At 41.5% G+C, this 17,500-nt stretch overlaps 1 protein-coding gene and 1 non-coding gene across 3 annotated transcripts in view; one reads left to right on the forward strand and one right to left on the reverse strand.

Moving 5' to 3' along the window:
- Positions 1 to 17,500, reverse strand: part of wt1a (WT1 transcription factor a) — a 27,845-nt gene that overhangs the window by 2,239 nt on the left and 8,106 nt on the right. For both annotated transcript variants that reach the window (XM_088997499.1, XM_088997498.1), the window contains exons 4-6: positions 4,520 to 4,619; positions 1,631 to 1,775; positions 766 to 855 (exon numbers count right to left, since the gene is read on the reverse strand). In XM_088997499.1, the coding sequence (XP_088853625.1) occupies positions 766 to 855; positions 1,631 to 1,775; positions 4,520 to 4,619 (335 nt within the window). The remainder of the gene's footprint in view (positions 1 to 765; positions 856 to 1,630; positions 1,776 to 4,519; positions 4,620 to 17,500) is intronic.
- Positions 7,770 to 7,842, forward strand: trnat-agu (transfer RNA threonine (anticodon AGU)). The gene has a single exon. It is a non-coding gene; the product is annotated as a tRNA-Thr (tRNA).

Raw genomic sequence — 17,500 nt, forward strand, 5'->3', positions numbered from 1 at the left:
CCTCCTCTTCGGTCATTTTACATTTGTTTAAATTTTCTTCGCTTTACACAACATGGGCATAGAAGTACTTTTTTTTGCTGCAATTCCTGTGTGATATACATTGATAAATAGTTCCACAAATGATATACTCTCCTGACTTTTGATTTCAAACCTAGTTATCCAGGAATTAGTTGTGTGTATATGATGATATAATGTGATCACACATTTAGATGGGCCCTCAGTCTTCACGGCACCACAAGGGAAGCCATAACTAAGATCAGGCCCATGACAAAAACAAGTTTAATACTCCTGAACCTAGAAGGATGTAAAAAATTTGCCAGCTTTTTTCACTCTCCCTATCGCCCTATGTGAAATGAAATTCCCAAGTGTTTTTGGTGAACTTCACATGGAAGAAAAAAGTAATGTTTCATCTTTGGTTTGACGTGAACAAAATTCATTGCAAATTGGCAATCCCTGAGTCTTTTTTTTAACCTATCATGAATCCGACATTGTGTATCAGGAAAACAAAAGCCTGATGTCATTTTCATTCTTCCCATCAGTGGCTCATTGTGGGTTTATGAATATGATGGCTTGTATTCATTGTAGATGCATATCGCTGGATTGAAAAAAAAAATCCTCTGGGGATGGATATGGCTTCTGGGTGGGAGTTTGGACAGGCCAAGAGACCATTGAGAGAAAATATGCTTTTTACACATCGTGGCAGTCATGTAATCCAGGTTGGATCAAAGACAAGGAACATGTCAACTGTTGAGGTCATAATCAAACCTGTGTGTCTTCTCTGGTGTCTTTTGAGCTGGTCAGAGCGAGAGAAGCCCCGACCACATTCTGCAACATCACAGTGGTATGGTTTCTCCCCTGAATACAAACAAAGAGAGGATGTTGAATGAGGGCATCACAGAACAAACAGTTCCCTTGTACTTGTTTGTGAGTTTCTCTGTAGAAATAACCAGTGCACTGACTTGTAAAAGTAGAAATTTTTGTCCTTTTCTTCTATGTGAATTAATACATGTCATCAACAGGACATGAACATCATCCCCCCCCAAACATTTCCATTGATTGGTTTTTGGTTGATTTTTTTTTACTTTTTACATTACATTTTTAATTTGAATTGGGTGACCGTTAAAAACTGGTATTGAAAACATTGAAAGTCAAATTTTCCATTAGGGTGAACATTTTTGAAATATATACTTTAGATTTTTTTTAATTCCCTTATTAATATTTCCTTTTGAAATTCTAAAATAAAGATAAAGAAATCAGAGGTTGTCCAGGATCCAAGTCAAGACAACAAGTTGAGTATTACATAAGTGATAATTCACGTAGAATCTATTCTTTCAGTACAATTTAGATTTGGGGATGTTGAACTAATTTAAAATATGTAAAATGACATCACATTTACCTTTATGGCTTTCAGGTTCATAATTCTTAGCATGAGTATGTTTTTATTATTTTGGAAAAAACTAAAAGCAATGAAAGTGAAACATGACATGGCTTGAAAAAGGTATGTTTCCTGTATATCAGTATTTAGCTCTAATAAAAACTGTGCGGTTTGTTTGATCAATGTAACTGAAAAAAAGAAATGTTTAAAAAACGTTCCTGCATATGATAACTTTCAATACATGATTGAGTTTACCTGTGTGTTTGCGACCGTGCATCTGCAGATGAGACAGCTTAAAATAGCGCTTGTTGCACCCTGGATGTGGACACATGAATGGACGCTTCTCACTGTTCTCCGATCGAACTATTGCTGGAGCAATGCTGGGCACCCGCCTTACATCCTGCACACACACACACACACACACACACACACACACACACACACACACACACACACACACACACACACACACACACACACGCACGCACACACACACACACACACACACACACACACACACACACACACACACACACACACACACACACACACACACACACGGACACACACACAGCATGACAAAACAAATTAAATGCCTCATACCTGTGAAATGAAACACAGACAATTTGATTTATCTAATTTAATCCATTCAATTCACCAGACTAATCATGTAATTTAATCAACCTTGCTCTCTTGGGATCATTAAAATTAAATGATCATATTCTTTCTTTCTTTTCATTAGATAATAATTAGGTGTAAGGTGACCCCTATTTGACTACAGCCCTTAGGGAGCTTTTAGTCACGCTTTTTAGACAGACGCCATTCCCAGAGCGCCTCATTAGAACCCTGCTGCTAACTGCTAATGCCCTGTGGAGGAGAGCCACAGGAAATGACTTCAAAAACACAACAATGGTTGACCAAAAACCTTATTTTTTTCCGATTTGGAGAATCAAATTAAGACCTCACTTTTGTTCGGTTCTGGATGTTTTTCAATGAGTTGCATTTGTTTTCTCTCGTTCCGCTACAAATGTTGCCTTTTTAACATTCACTTCCTAGTTCCCTTTTCTGCCTGTCAATCCATCCATCCATCCATCCATCCATCCATTCATCCATCCATCCATCCATCCATCCATCCATCCATCCATCCATCCATCCATCGAGTCTGATTCTGATTCTGATTTAACCTCCAGTCACAAGAAAAACAGTTAATGTGACAAAATTCTGTTTTTTTTAATAAATTATGATGCAATCATTACAAAAGCCACAATACATGTTTTTAATCCTGAGAAACTATGTGAAAATTTACAGCTTTGCATGGAGTACCTAAGTGTATTCTATTTTCAATATAATTACATTGAAATCCTAACTGAAAGGAAAAAAAATGTCAGTTATCTCATCTTAAACTATTTCCCTGGAAGGGCATACTAGGTGCAGTTGCGAAATTATGGTGGTCATGTTGTTCTGATTTTGATGATGGCTGGTAACCAATCAACATTGTAACATGGCCATAACATGATGGAAGAGATTTTTTTCTAAAATCTGGAAATGTTGGGCCTGAACATCAACGAACGCGCAATACTTTGAACAGCAAAATCACAAAGGTTTTTTTAAGCGGCAAACAATTTTTGAGAACATTGTGCAATTGAAGTCCCTCTTCAGTCCTTCAACCCCCTCGATTGTCAAAAGTAACAAATCTGGTGAAAATTTAAAATAATTAATATATATTAAACATAAAATAAAAATTCTCTGTTGATCATGTGATAAGGAACATCATTTACCATACTTGAATACTTGAATTTGGCATGGCTCTGAGTCTGTCTTGCCACGCAAAACACTCCCATTCTGTTCTGGAGCCTTTGGTTTTATCAAATGCCTATGTGCACCGAAGTCAAAACAGCACCCCTCCTTTACTCAGTGTTTTCAGTCCTTGGGGGAAAGCAGCACACCTGCATGGACTCTTTATAATGTTGGTGTAAGAGAAATGTAAAGTCGTTCAGTTGACTTCAGTCCTTGGTTTGGATGAGCCTCTTTAGATTGGAAAAGAGTATTACGGTACTAACATGCCCACTGATGTAAAAAAAAAAAAAAAAAAAAAAACTATTTGGAAAATCTACCAGAAGGGGCAGGATATCTACATATGCAGTTTATATCGGGGATAGGGGCTGGTGGGGCAATGTTCCTGCAGTGGTTCTATGTCTGTCGTGTGCAAACTGTAAATTCCATGATAAAGATTGTGTCTTATTTGGCCACGGCTAATTGACAAACTATCGTTTGGGTGGCTGTTGCGACTCTCAAAGAGGCCAGAGGAAGTCACCGAGTTAGGTCAAGGAGCAAAACTGATCATTATCCCATGCATTTTTTCTCTTGTGAGTTCAAAACATCAAGAAACCTGTTTGCAACTTACGGTTAACCTCACTTCTGGAGGGGGACTCCTCGGGTGATGATCATTCATAGAATTAACACTCATTCAGTTTCACTGAGGAAAGACGTTTTGGGTGCGATCATGATACATTAGGCACCACACAAAACTGACCGAAATTGGATGGTTTGTTCATGGTGACACAGTATGCCTCCAATTGTAATAAAACAGTCTCCAAACATTCCGATGCAGTCCACTACTCCATTGCGCAGAGGCAGCAATGACAGTCATTGTGTAAACGGTTCGGAATTCTTGAGAGGGAAAATGACAGGGAATTTGCAAATACTGCTCATCACAAAGTAAAAATAAATTAGAAACATCATAAAGCAAATTTAAAGCACTTTCAATTTAAAGTTCATAAGCATCACAAGATCAACAGTTAAATTGGGGGGAAACAATCTGCACAGGTGGAGGGTTTTACCTGTTTTAATTGTGATAGAGTACTGAAATGGTATATTCTCATCCAAACATGTGCGCTTGACTCCACCCTGAAGTTTACAGTTTTCAGGTTCTTATAGAGCAGTGGTTCTTAATCTTGTTGGAGGCACCGAACTCAACCAGTTTAATATGCTCATTCATCGAACTCTTCTTTCAATGACTGTGCCCACTAACTGAACCCAGTTTAAGACTACCATACTATTATAGCGTATGTTTTCACTGAGCATAAACAAGTAGGATTGAAGTGAATTTAAATGATGGAATGCTGAGTCTGCAGACAAGTATACCTGGATTCCCCTGAAGACGCCATGCGTGTGTATGCGGTACTGTGTGCTGCAACTGTACATCATGGGTGCACTGGGGTCGCTGTCGTAGCCTCCTGTGTGACTGACATAAACAAAGAGAAGACACGAGACTTGAATTGGGACGCATTATTTTGGGGAGAAAGTAACTCGGACCAATAGAGGTAAATTGTCAATTAGTGACACACTACAGAAAATGGTTGCACAGGTTTGTGCATCTGCCCTCTGTGGAACCTCAGCGGGGACAAGGAAGAAAAAGCAAGGTTAAAAATGAATCATGTTAATATAATTTCATTTGGAACCATTAGCATCCAACTTCGGGTACACCAATCATAGAATGAAATACAGGGACAGACAACAATCCTAACTCACATTCAGAATCTTCAGTGAGTCTAATCTTTGACGAAGACTGTATGCTAAGAGACGCACACGCCAGGAATACAGCACAGAGAGTTCTCATTATATAGATATCAAACCCCTCATTCTTCAGCCATCCCCTTACAATGTTGGATGGATTTGTTTGTCTCAGTCAGCTGGGTCGCTCATTTGTCATGGACTTTTGTCCCTATTTATGTCAACCAGGGCAAGCAAGTTCGAGGTGAGGGACCAGACAAAGCAGCGTTCAGAAACATATCATGAAAAAATTACAGTGAGGAGAACAAGTTTTCATTGGCTCAAATGGTGACCACTTTGAGAGCCAGGCCTGGAGTTGGAACTCAATGACAGGGACCTGCAGTATGGCCCTGCAGCGCACACACTTTAGCGGTTGCTGAGGCAAAAACACGGCTTTGATAAGCGTTCAGTGAGGCCACGTAAGCCAATATGCGGATGGTTTAGAGGAAATTCTGGTCCGCCATCCAATGTCTCTGGAGGGGAAAGCAGTGTACATTAACACTGTGTACAATGTCGATGGTGAATTGCTGACCTCAACCCGGGACAATGTGAGCCCACGGGCAGATTACTTTAAAAACTTTCCTAAACTACACAAACACACCTTCAATAGAGGAAACTGAGACTAGGGTCTTTGGGGTCGTTTGCATTGCTGCCTTTTGCAGATTGATAGGCTTTCTTGAATATGGTATCTCCAACTCTGACTGGCGCAGTTTGCCGCTGAGTGTGAAGGAGTTGGGATAAAAATAAGCACCTCCAAATTTGAAACAATGGTCCTCAGACAGAAAATATTGTAGTGCCACCTCTGGGACAGGGATGGCATTTTATCACAAATGCAGGAGTTTAAGTATGTTGGGATCTTGTTCACAAGTGAGGGCAGGATGGAGTGGAAGATCGACAGGCAGTGCAGTACTGTTTGCCGTGAAGCACACTTTTTGTTTTTGTCTGTATTTCGGCCACGTTCCACCGGCAAGAGGCCCAGAGGAGGACCCAGTACACGCTGGACAGCCAATATCTCCCGTCTGGCCTGGGACTGCCTTGGGATCCCTTAGTAAGAAGAAGTGGTTGGAAAGAAGGAAGTCTCATCTTCCCTGTGAAAGCTGTTACAGCACAAACTGACCGGGGACAAACAGGAGAGAATGGATGGTTGGACGAATTCCAAAAAAGTATTTTTATATTTATCTCAATCAATGGAATGGGTACAATACATATTTGAATTCTTAGGAATGCAGAACTTTTCTACTGTGTTCTTTTCTGTGTTCCATTCTGTTGACTACCCAGCATTTGAGTTGCTTATCATCACAGCACAACACTTTCATTGTTACTCATACTGACACGAGTATGAGTAACCTTCAACATCTTCTGATAACATCCCCTGAGAGAACTCTTGCTTTTAAAAGGTGTGCAATTCCGTCTGTTTGCAAGTAGGCATAATCTTGCATATCTGAACTGCTGAACTGTCAATATTACCCTCAGAAGTATGCGTGATCCACTGTGATTACTTTTTTTGTGATTGTCCCTACCCCTGTGATTGTTGAAATGCAACCATAGCACTGTTTTGCAATTTCCAGAACGATGATGTCAGAACTATAGTTCCTTTCATCAGCCATAAAAGTAATTACAATATTCAAAACAATTCCCAGTATAAAATGTATTCCAGTTTGAGATTACTGCCGGCTACAAGCACCATATTACAATTGCCTCACAATGGCATTCAAAGGTGATTCGCACTGTTTTTTGTAAAGTTGGAACTTTGTGTAGTGCATCTCTTGCACTCAAACAAATAGCATAGTGCCAGTGACTACTGAGGAACCTCCTGAGATAACGCCATCCTTAATCAACTGTAATTGTATAATATGCATATCAGATAAACATAATACAGCAGCTCGGGTCTAAAGTTTTATGCACTCAAACATTCACAAACTTCAATGCACTTTGCATGTGTTTGTGTGACCTAAACTCAAGCTGTGCTCAACTCCCCAATGCTTCCTCTTCCTCCTTTGCCCGATCCAGTTTCTCTTTATCTCATTCTCTACCATCGACTCCCACCTCTTCCTCCCTCTCATCTCTTCCTCTCCAACCTTACTCCCCCATGCTTCGCCGAATGCTCGATTGTTAAAGCAGTAAAAATGAAAAGCTTGTTACAAGACATATTTTCATAAAACTTTCATCATGATAAAAACACACCAATACGCTGGAAAGTGAGACCAGTCAGAGAAAAAAAAATATTTCTTTGTCTATTCTTTCATGCACACACACACAACTTTACAATGCACTTACACTTGTATAAACACACACACACACACACACACACACACACACACACACACACACACACACACACACACACACACACACGCACACACACACGCACACACACACACACACACACACACACACACACACACACACACACACACACACACACATGCACACACTCAGATGCTCATTGCTATGATGGATGCCTGCTCACTCGAAAGCATTTGCAGGTCACGATGACACTTCAGTATCACCGTTTTTTGAAAGTAATTAATGAATTTCGACTTTGATATTCGGGCTTCATGAAGCAGTCATGATGAAGCAGTCTTTCAAAAAATGGACATCTGTATTCCAGTGTTGTACATTCAAGTGTTAATTTTGTCTGACACACAAAACCAGATTACAAAACAAACACACAAGAATTAGGCCAAAGTCTGTCCGCTGGGGATAATGTGTATGCGTTAGTTGTAATTTTGCGCTGCAATAAAACATTTTTGGGTTTTGGGACTTTGGGTGGGAAAATACGAGGTCGTCTGCTGGTTAAAGACTGCACTGCTTTGGCTGACTGGTGCTTGCATCCCATTAAGGCCTTGTAGCTCAGTGGTTAGAGCACTGGTCTAGTAAACCAGGGGTCATGAGTTCAATTCTCTTCAAGGCCTCACTGCAAATCGCAACTGTCTTTTGCAAATTTCCCCATTGTGGAACTATGACAGGATTTCTCATTCTAACTTGGCATGGAACAATCTAATCTAAGTATAGTGGAATGTCCAAGGTAAAATCTCACCTAAAATGATTCAATTTTACGTTTCAGCCAAGTCACATGCAATGTCAGCATACATCACAACGTGAGACGAAGGTTCAGTGAAGTATGGCAATGATGAGAAATAGTGTTGTGTGATGACTGTTGGGTTATTTTTTTTATCGTTCGCCCTTGGTTCATTGCTTCGACGGGTGTTGATGGAGATCGATGGTTAAATCATCAGGGAGCCAGGACTTGAACAGAAAGTTGATTTAATTTGGGAGAGCTGGAGACATTGCGGTGTCGCGGAGGAGGGAGCGCATGGAGAGAGAGAGAGACGAACGGGCTGCAGGAGTATTTATGCGGCGCATAGTAATGACGCGACAGGATGTGACGCAATAAAAATGCGACATCGTGTAAAGGAAGGCAGGGTATGACATACGAGGAAGTTCAAAATGTAAACAAAGATTACAGAGCGATGTTTAGAGATGTTTGTATGGCGAATTACCCTAACAATGACCATAAAACAGACTGTAATTTAGGGAACTTTAGTTCCCTAAATTTAGTAACATTAGACGGGGAAAAATATCAAGAGAAGAATAGAAATCAAATGAATGCAGATAATTCAAAAGTGACGAAAAAGTCAGCTAGCGATGTCTTTGGAGACTGCCACCCATGCGCTCGCTGCAAAAATCGAAATACAGTGTAACTTATTTTCGTGCTAGTGCAAGTGCAACCATGTTTAGGTCCGTGTTGAATCTCGGAACATTCTGGTGCATAGAATTTAATTGCCCATGGCATAAAAAACAGTGAGTGTATTATCATTTCCCTGCTGGGAATGTTTATGAATGTGGTATACACGCTATGCCTCACTGGCAATTCAACACCTGCGCTTCTGAAAATGTTACAAATAAATGATTATTTTTTTAGAATGACTAAAAGCAGCACTAACTAACTTTAAAATGGAAAAATCCGACGGTGGAAAAAATCATTGACACCGCCCTACCCACTCTCGAGGACTTGCACACTGCAAGAATCCAAACTAGGGCAGGGAAAATCCTACTGGACCCTCCGCACCCTGCCCACCACTTTTTCCAGCTTCTCCCCTCAGGCAGGCGCTACAGATCCATGCGCACCAAATCCAGCAGACATTTAAACAGCTTCTTCCCCCAAGCCATTAACTCTTTGAAGTCTTTGAACACTTTCAACAGTAGCCCAAATGGAACTGTATAGTGCCACTTAGCATTTTTGATGATGATACTAGTACAGCGTGTTCTGCCGGAAACAAATTCCTTGTGTGTTCTACATACTTGGCAATAAAGATGATTCTGATTCTGATTCTGATTAATGCTCGACGGATTGATCTTTAGGACATTGTCATTGTAAGAAATATTTTAATAGAAGTCTTATCATCATTGTGTGTGTGTGTGTGTGTGTGTGTGTGTGTGTGTGTGTGTGTGTGTGTGTGTGTGTGTGTGTGTGTGTGTGTGTGTGTGTGTGTGTGTGTGTGTGTGTGTGTGTGTGTGTGTGTGTGTGTGTGCGCGTGTGTGTGTGCCTGTGTGTGTGAGAGAGAGAGGTGGACGGTGGTTATCACAAAGGCGGTCTCCAATTCTACATGCCACATGAACGGCCGACTGCATCATCTGCAAGGGAAGAGCTCACTGTGCACATACCCAATGAGTTTAATTATGATACTGCAATATCAGGCACGCCCGACTTGGACTTTCTGCACCCAGGCCACCTCGATTTGGATGCAGAAGGGAGATACCACTCGCATAGGAGTAAAAATGTGAATTGCATCCCACAAGGTGCGAACGCCCACTCCATCGATCCACCCATCGATAAATTGATCCATCCATTCACCCACCATTCCAATTTCAGACAAAAATATTCAGAGAAGAAGAGAATACAGGTGCCATGGGACAGTAGGCGGGGCACACCCTGAACCGATTGCCAGCCAATCGCAGGGTATACAGAAATGAACAACCATCCACACTCACACTTACACCCAGGGACAATTTGGAGTGTTCAATCACCCTGCTATGCATGTTTTTGGAATATGGTAGGAAACTGGGAGTACCTGGAGAAAATGCACGCAGGCCCATTGAGAAAATGCAAACACAGGAAGGCCGCAGCCTGGAGTAAATCCACGACCGAATCACATGGCCACTTGGTTTTACACTCAATTTGACATGAGCAAAGAACAACAACATACCAATAGAATGACAACTCCAGGACTGAAATATGTGCTTGATTTGTACTTGGGATGAAACTAGGGCCCTTTGCGTGATTATGACTCATTAGATTGAATTAGATTAGCCTTTATTAGTCTCACAGTGGAGAAATGTACATTTCACAGCTGCAAATTTATGAAAGGAAGCGGAAAGGAAGAAGTACAAAAACAAAATAGAGGAGCTGCTGTAAAGAGAGCCACTGTCACAGCGCCATCTTGAAGTAAAAAAACAACAAAAATAACAAATAATGTGATACAACACTCATATTTTGTATGTTAAAGAGGTTGCATCCATGAAGTTAACTCACTTCAGAATCCCCTCAGTAAATCCACCAAAATTATGGTTCATTGTTGTCTTCCTTTTTTACCCTGTTCATTCTTTCAGGCGCCTTTGGATGTGCAGTTGGACGGGGCCTGCTTGTTACACCCGTTGGCAATCATGTTGCCATATTATTTAACCCATTTTTGCACAACTAATGACAACCTGTAACCAGTTAGCACTGTAAGATGTCTACTTTAGTAACTGCTGTCCCTGAAAGCATTAAAGTTGGTCACAGACGAAGGAGGGTGATGATTTTTTTAGACGTGTATTTTTTTCTATTGCCCTCTGTTTATTTGCTGACCCACTTCACTTTCCCTGCTCATTTTCCCAATACTTAAATTTTAGTAAGTACTGCTGTGTGTTCATTGTGTAGTTGTGTGTAGTTGGGTTGACAATGTTTATCTCTGGGTTGACGTTTTGTCTACTGATTACATTTTTAGTAAGGCAACTCCCTTCCCTCCCATTATCGCTCCGTCCACCTCAGCATTATTAGCATATTACGTGCTTCATTGCTTTGCAACGACATTTTGGTTCAGCCTTCTCATTTTCTCGTCTTTCACGCTTGCGTGCATCCATGGTTGCAAGAAAGTCCATTTAACCGGACATGATTATTGTGTTTATTTTGGGTTTGTGCATCATGGTTGAAGCCACCCATTCCATTCATAGAGACCATCTTAAATTGACTTTTCAAATGCGACAGCCCTCAAACGCCTAACGGATTATGCGGATGGAATTTGCTTACTATACTTATAGTGTTTCATGCACTTAAGATGTTACAAGCCTTGTGCATGTAGATAAGCAGCTTTAGATTATTTTAGATTAGCTTTTCTGGTGGTTGCAAACTCTTCTCTCCGTCTCTGTACGTGTCATTTTTATAAACGGGAGACAGGTGAGAAGTAAACAATCAGAGCGACAGATTTTGTGTCAAACAACAATAAAATCTAAAGGTCACTTTTGCTCAATGGCAATTATTTGATTTTACATCATAGTCACAGAGTCCAGACTTCGGCCAATCTTTTTGTGATGCTGACTATTGAACATATTTGTCATCTAACAATTAATAGCTTCTAAGAAATGGATTTGAAAAGCATGTGACCTTCAGAATTAACATTTGACCTTTCATTTCCTGACACGCTTTGTCCTCACCGGGGTTCCGGAGGGTGCTGGAGCCTATCCAAGATGGCGCTAGGCAGTCAGCGGGGGACACCCTAAACCGGTTGCCAGCCGATCACAGGCCACACAAAGACCAACAACTATCCATACTCACACTCACACCTCAAGATAATTTAGAGTGTTCCATTAAACTCCCATGTATGTTTTTGGAATGTGGGAGGGAACCTGAGTGCCTGGAGAAAACCTATGCACACACGGGAAGAATATGTATACTCCACACAGGGTGATTGGAGCTGGAATGGAATCCGGTACCTCACACTGCGAAGTCAACATGGTATACCACTAGGTCACCAGACCGCCTAAATGAATGACCCAACACAATAAGCTCAATATGAGAAAAAATATTTTGCATATTGCTTATCCTCACTGATACGAGTGACTTGGAGTCGATGCCAGCTGACTTTGGATGAGACATGGGGTCCAGCGTGTACTGCTTGTCAGCCAATCAGAATCAGAATTTGAATCAGAAAACCTTTATTCGTCCCACAATGGGGAAATTTGCAGTCCACAGCAGCAATTTGAAAGGGGGATGGGGTGGGGGTGAAAGGATAGAAAACAAGACACAAAACGAATTTCAAAATTGACTTCATAAAAGACAAGATGATTTGAATAGTCATCCTCAGAACAGCGAGGCAGATGTGTGAACAATTCCTTCACCCTGCAAATATGAAAAAAAAACACATTGCCATGTGCACTTGACCTTCCTGCAGACATTTTTCACTGCCTTAAATCAGGTTATAGTGCCCCCTGATTTTTGCATGCAAATTTCTTTCTCTTTTTTCACAAAGTGCACCCTGCTGGCTGCTGCTTCGTAAAGAGAACGATGGATGAGTTCCTACCTCTTCACGGTGGATGTCAGCGTGTTGACAGTGTTCCTAGCCACACACTCCAACTGAGATCGATGAAAAGGTTTCTTCAGCCTTTTCATCGATGGACCACTCCTGTACGACTGAGAGCTTACACAGACGCACACCAACTGAGAGGTATTTTGATATAAATTTTCACCACTGTGGACAACAGACAAGATGTTGAAAATAAAAATCATGAACTGGACACAAAACTGTTAATTTCCAGGACTAGAGGAGGGTGAGTTGACCCTTGTGATAACTTGATGCTTTCCCATAAGGAAGCACACCGGTGACAAATGACCAGACGCACACATACACACACACATGTGCTAGCACACTGCACACAATTTGAAGTAAAAGCAGATAAGAATAATCCAGTCCTCAAGGCAGCTGAACTCACATGAATGGAACAAAGCCAAGAGTGACCTTCCATGCTCTCATTCATGGTCACGAACTGCTGGATTTACAGCCTCACATATACACCACCTGAAGCCTGCAAGCAAGCCAGTGTTGATGCGATACCCTGCTCTACACACAGCTACTTTTGGTGAGGCCACACAGACAGCACAGATGAAGTTGACGTTGATGCTGGACACATGATTCAACATTGCGACCAGAAAGTAATAAAACAGCATGTACTTTTCACAGCACAAAGTTTGGGGGGTCATCCATAAGGAGGACTTGGTTCTTGCTATGAAATAGTAGAATCCAAAAGCAAGTGCATGTCATTCATAGTCATTACCCAAACTTGACTCATTCTCCATTGAAAATCTCACAGTACACTCTCACCAAACACATTTACTTCAGAAAGCCTATACAGGTACCTTGAAATAATAATGCTCTTGTCTTGATCCATCCATCCATTTTCCAAACCGCTTTGTCCACATTAGGGTTGCGGGGGGTGCTGGAGCCTATCCCAGCCGTCTTCGGGCACTCGGCCAGGGACACCCCAAATTGGTTGCCAGCCAATTGCAGGGCACCCAGAGACAAACAACCATCCGCTCTCACAATGACACCTAGGGACAATTTAGAGTGTTCAATCAGAGTGCCATGGAGGCCCAACCGGGTCTCTCTCTCTCTTGATCTCTCTATTTATATATATATATATATATATATATATATATATATATATATATATATATATACACGAAGACATACAACAGTCACTCTCACACCTAGGAACAATTTGGAGTGGTCAATCTGCCTGCCATGCATGTTTTTGGAGTTTGGGAGGAAACCGGAGGACCCGGAGAAAAACCCACGCGGGTCCGGGGAGAACATGCAAACTCCACACAGGGAGGCTGGACCGGGACGCGAACCGGCGACCTCTGCACTGTGAAGCCGGTGTGCTAACCACTCGACTACCGGGCCGCCTATATATACAGTAAAGTCTCGTTATATCGATATTCAAGGGAGTCCGAAAAAATATCGATATAACCGGGACTATCGATATATCCGATCCTGCGCCGAACTGCATTAAACAAAAGCCGCCAAAAGAGGGCAGCCAAGCGCCATATAAGAAACGGAGCTGGCCATTAGCTCCCTTTTTTTTGGGTCAGAGATGTTCCCCCAATGTTGCCTCAAAAAGGCACATATAATTCTTTAATGAATGTAAACATGTATGCTTTAATCTTCAGAACTACAGTGTATTTGAAACATATTCATAACTGGATGTGTAACAAGAAAGCATATTATCCGAATCTGAAGCCATTGTTTGGATTCACAAGCAATGCAAGACGTCTTGGCGTAAAGTCATTTTTATTTGCATTTGAATAAAAAGTGACATCGGCTGTCCTTTAATACACAGTATGGAATGTTAATAATTTTCAAAATCATCGCGCTTCAGCAGACAAAACAAGAAACATTGTTGCAAAAAAACGATTGCATTCATATACAGTACAGTGGGCATGTACATTACACAACAGGGAAACTGCAACGCTTACATCTTACTGTATTATGTATACAATTTAAAAAAGTCATCAATCTTCTTCTGCTTCCCATTTTTACCTTTTAACACAAACACTTCAATCTCGTCTGCTACACACGAGCTAGCGTCTGAAAATGAAAATGGCTCTGCTACACGGGTGCTGGGCACGTAACCAAGTCACCTGACCAAGTCGACCAATGGCGCGACTGATGGCGTGACACGTAACCAAGACACGTGACCAAGTTGACCAATGGCGCGACCGATGGCGTGTCACGTGACAAAGTCACGCGGCCAAGTCGACCAATAGCGCGACCGATGGCGGCTCATGCGACCAAGTCGACCAATGGCGCGACCGATGGCGGCTCACGTAACAAGACACGTGACCAAGTTGACCAATGGCGCGACGGATATATCGATATAAACAACAAAAATGGCCGGCGGGGGATGAAAAGGAGCACCGTAATAACCGGATTATCATAATAACCGGGTATCGTACTAAACGGTACTAATTATACATAAAAAGACTAGAAATGTGCAAGGGAAATGAAAATAGTATCGTAATAAGCAGTACTATCGATATAACCGATATCGATATAACGAGACTTTACTGTATATATATATATAGATAGATATATAGATAGATAGATATACAAGACCCAAGGTGTAGGTTGTGCAAAGAGGCACCTGAGACAATCCAACACGTAACTGCAGGGTGTAAGATGCTGGCAGGGAAAGCCTACATGGAGCGCCATAACCAGGTGGCTGGCATAGTCTACCGAAACATCTGTGCGGAGTATGGACTGGAAACCCCAAGGTCAAAATGGGAAACACCTCCCAAGGTGGTGGAGAATGACCGAGCAAAAATCCTGTGGGACTTCCAGATACAGACTGACAAGATGGTAATGGCCAACCAACCAGATATCGTGGTCATAGATAAAGGGGAAAGGAAAGCCGTTGTCGTGGATGTAGCGGTCCCGAGTGATGGGAACATCAGAAAGAAAGAACATGAGAAAATCGAGAAATACCAAGGGCTCAGAGAGGAGCTGGAGAGAGCCTGGAAGGTAAAGGTGACAGTCGTGCCTGTGGTGGTCGGAGCACTTGGGGCAGTGACCCCCAAACTCGACGAGTGGTTGCAACAGATCCCGGGAACAACATCGGATATCTCGGTCCAGAAAAGCGCAGTGCTGGGAACAGCACGGATACTGCGCAGAACCCTCAAGCTTCCTGGCCTCTGGTAGAGGACCCGAGCTGAAATGGGGACAGACACCACCCATGGTGGGTGAGACGAGGATTTTTTTTTTTTATATATATATATATATATATATACAGATAGATAGATAGATAGATAGATAGATAGATAGATAGATAGATAGATAGATAGATAGATAGATAGATAGATGGATGGATGGATGGATAGATAGATAGATAGATAGATAGATAGATAGATAGATAGATAGATAGATAGATAGATAGATAGATAGATAGATAGATAGATAGATAGATAGATAGATAGATAGATAGATAGGGGATTTAGTATATGTACTAAATTTCTACAATTTAGGTGGGGTATATAATGTACAGTCACTGTACATTATAAACACTGTATTACAGTGTTCATTTTATTTTAGTTTTATCATAACTGTGTGCATAGGTGAGGCACACAGTTTTCCTGCCTCATGACAGGGGGCGCTGGTGATTACAGATTCTTGTTGCGACTGCTCGGCTGTAGAATAATAGAATTAGTGACAGCAAGCTACAGTAAACAGTTATCAAGTTAAGTGCAACCATCCAGTCATTTTTTTGTGTTGCTTGGCTTTATTTTCAGAATGGAGGATTACATATCTAAATTGAAGGAATTTTCTAAATTAGACTTTCAATCGAAGCATGAGATACTAATTAGAGGAAGACCAACACCGGAGCTATAAGGTTTGGTTCAGATAACGGGACAGAAGACGGACTGGTACACACGAAAAGGCTGGCTGTGTGGATGTCCAGCGAGAAACCGCCTATTCTGCTTTGCCCGCCTTCTGTTCTCAACTTGTGACAATGTCTGGACTCAAATGGGATATCGTGACCTGAAAAATTTACAACAAAGCCTCATCAAACATGAGTGGTTGACCGCGCACATTCAAAGTCTAATTGCTCTAAAAACGTTTGGGATGTCCAGGATCGACTTGGCTTTGGATGAACAGAGAAGACTCAACATCAACATCCACAATCCTAAAGTAAAGGAGAACCGAGAGATTTTAATCTCACCAATGCCACCTGCTTCCTTGCTCAACAACAGATGGCATTTCATGGAAATGATGAAACTAAAGGCTCTGGTAATCGTTGGAACTACAGTAAAGTCTCGTTATATCGATATTCAAGGGAGTCCGAAAAAATATCGATATAACCGGGACTATCGATATATCCGACCCTGTTTGCATGTAATTTTCTCCGTGCGTGCATAGAAATAGTATCGATATAACCGGGATCCGATCGGATCCGATATCAATATAACGAGACTTTACTGTATCTTGAATTATTACATGCTTTCGCTGAAAAAGATGACAGGCTAGCGAGACATTTGGAGACATCCACAGTATTTTCTGGCCGGTCAAACAGAATACAGAACGATTTAATCGAAGCAATTGGTGATGTCATTACAAATGAACTGCGGAACTGCAGAACCTTTCAAAATATGCGAGGTTCTTTGACTTTGTGAAGCCAAAGGCGGATCTCATTGGACCGTATAGCTCACAAACGGTGATGGATGGATGTAAACCTGCTGGCCAGCTTCTCAGCTTTTTGGCCCAGAAGGATCTCATTGAAACTATTGCTGAGGCGATAAAGTTGCTCCAACTCGTGCTCACTGTTCCAGCTACTACAGCATCAGTGGAGCAGTCATTCTTAGCACTGAAAAGACTGAAAACATACAGTTTGGAACAGGACTGTTCAAGGATGACTTTATTCACTGGCAGTGATCTCCATTGAGAAGAGAGACTTTTAAAGGACGACCGATGTCACATTTTTGTTTTTTAACTGACATCAGAAAAACATTTTATAGCATCTAAAATACCGAAAACACGCAGT

The sequence above is a fragment of the Hippocampus bargibanti genome, linkage group LG05 (genome assembly GCF_051943395.1).
Source record: "Hippocampus bargibanti isolate YZ-2025 linkage group LG05, ASM5194339v1, whole genome shotgun sequence".
NCBI classification, from domain to species: Eukaryota; Metazoa; Chordata; class Actinopteri; order Syngnathiformes; family Syngnathidae; genus Hippocampus; species Hippocampus bargibanti.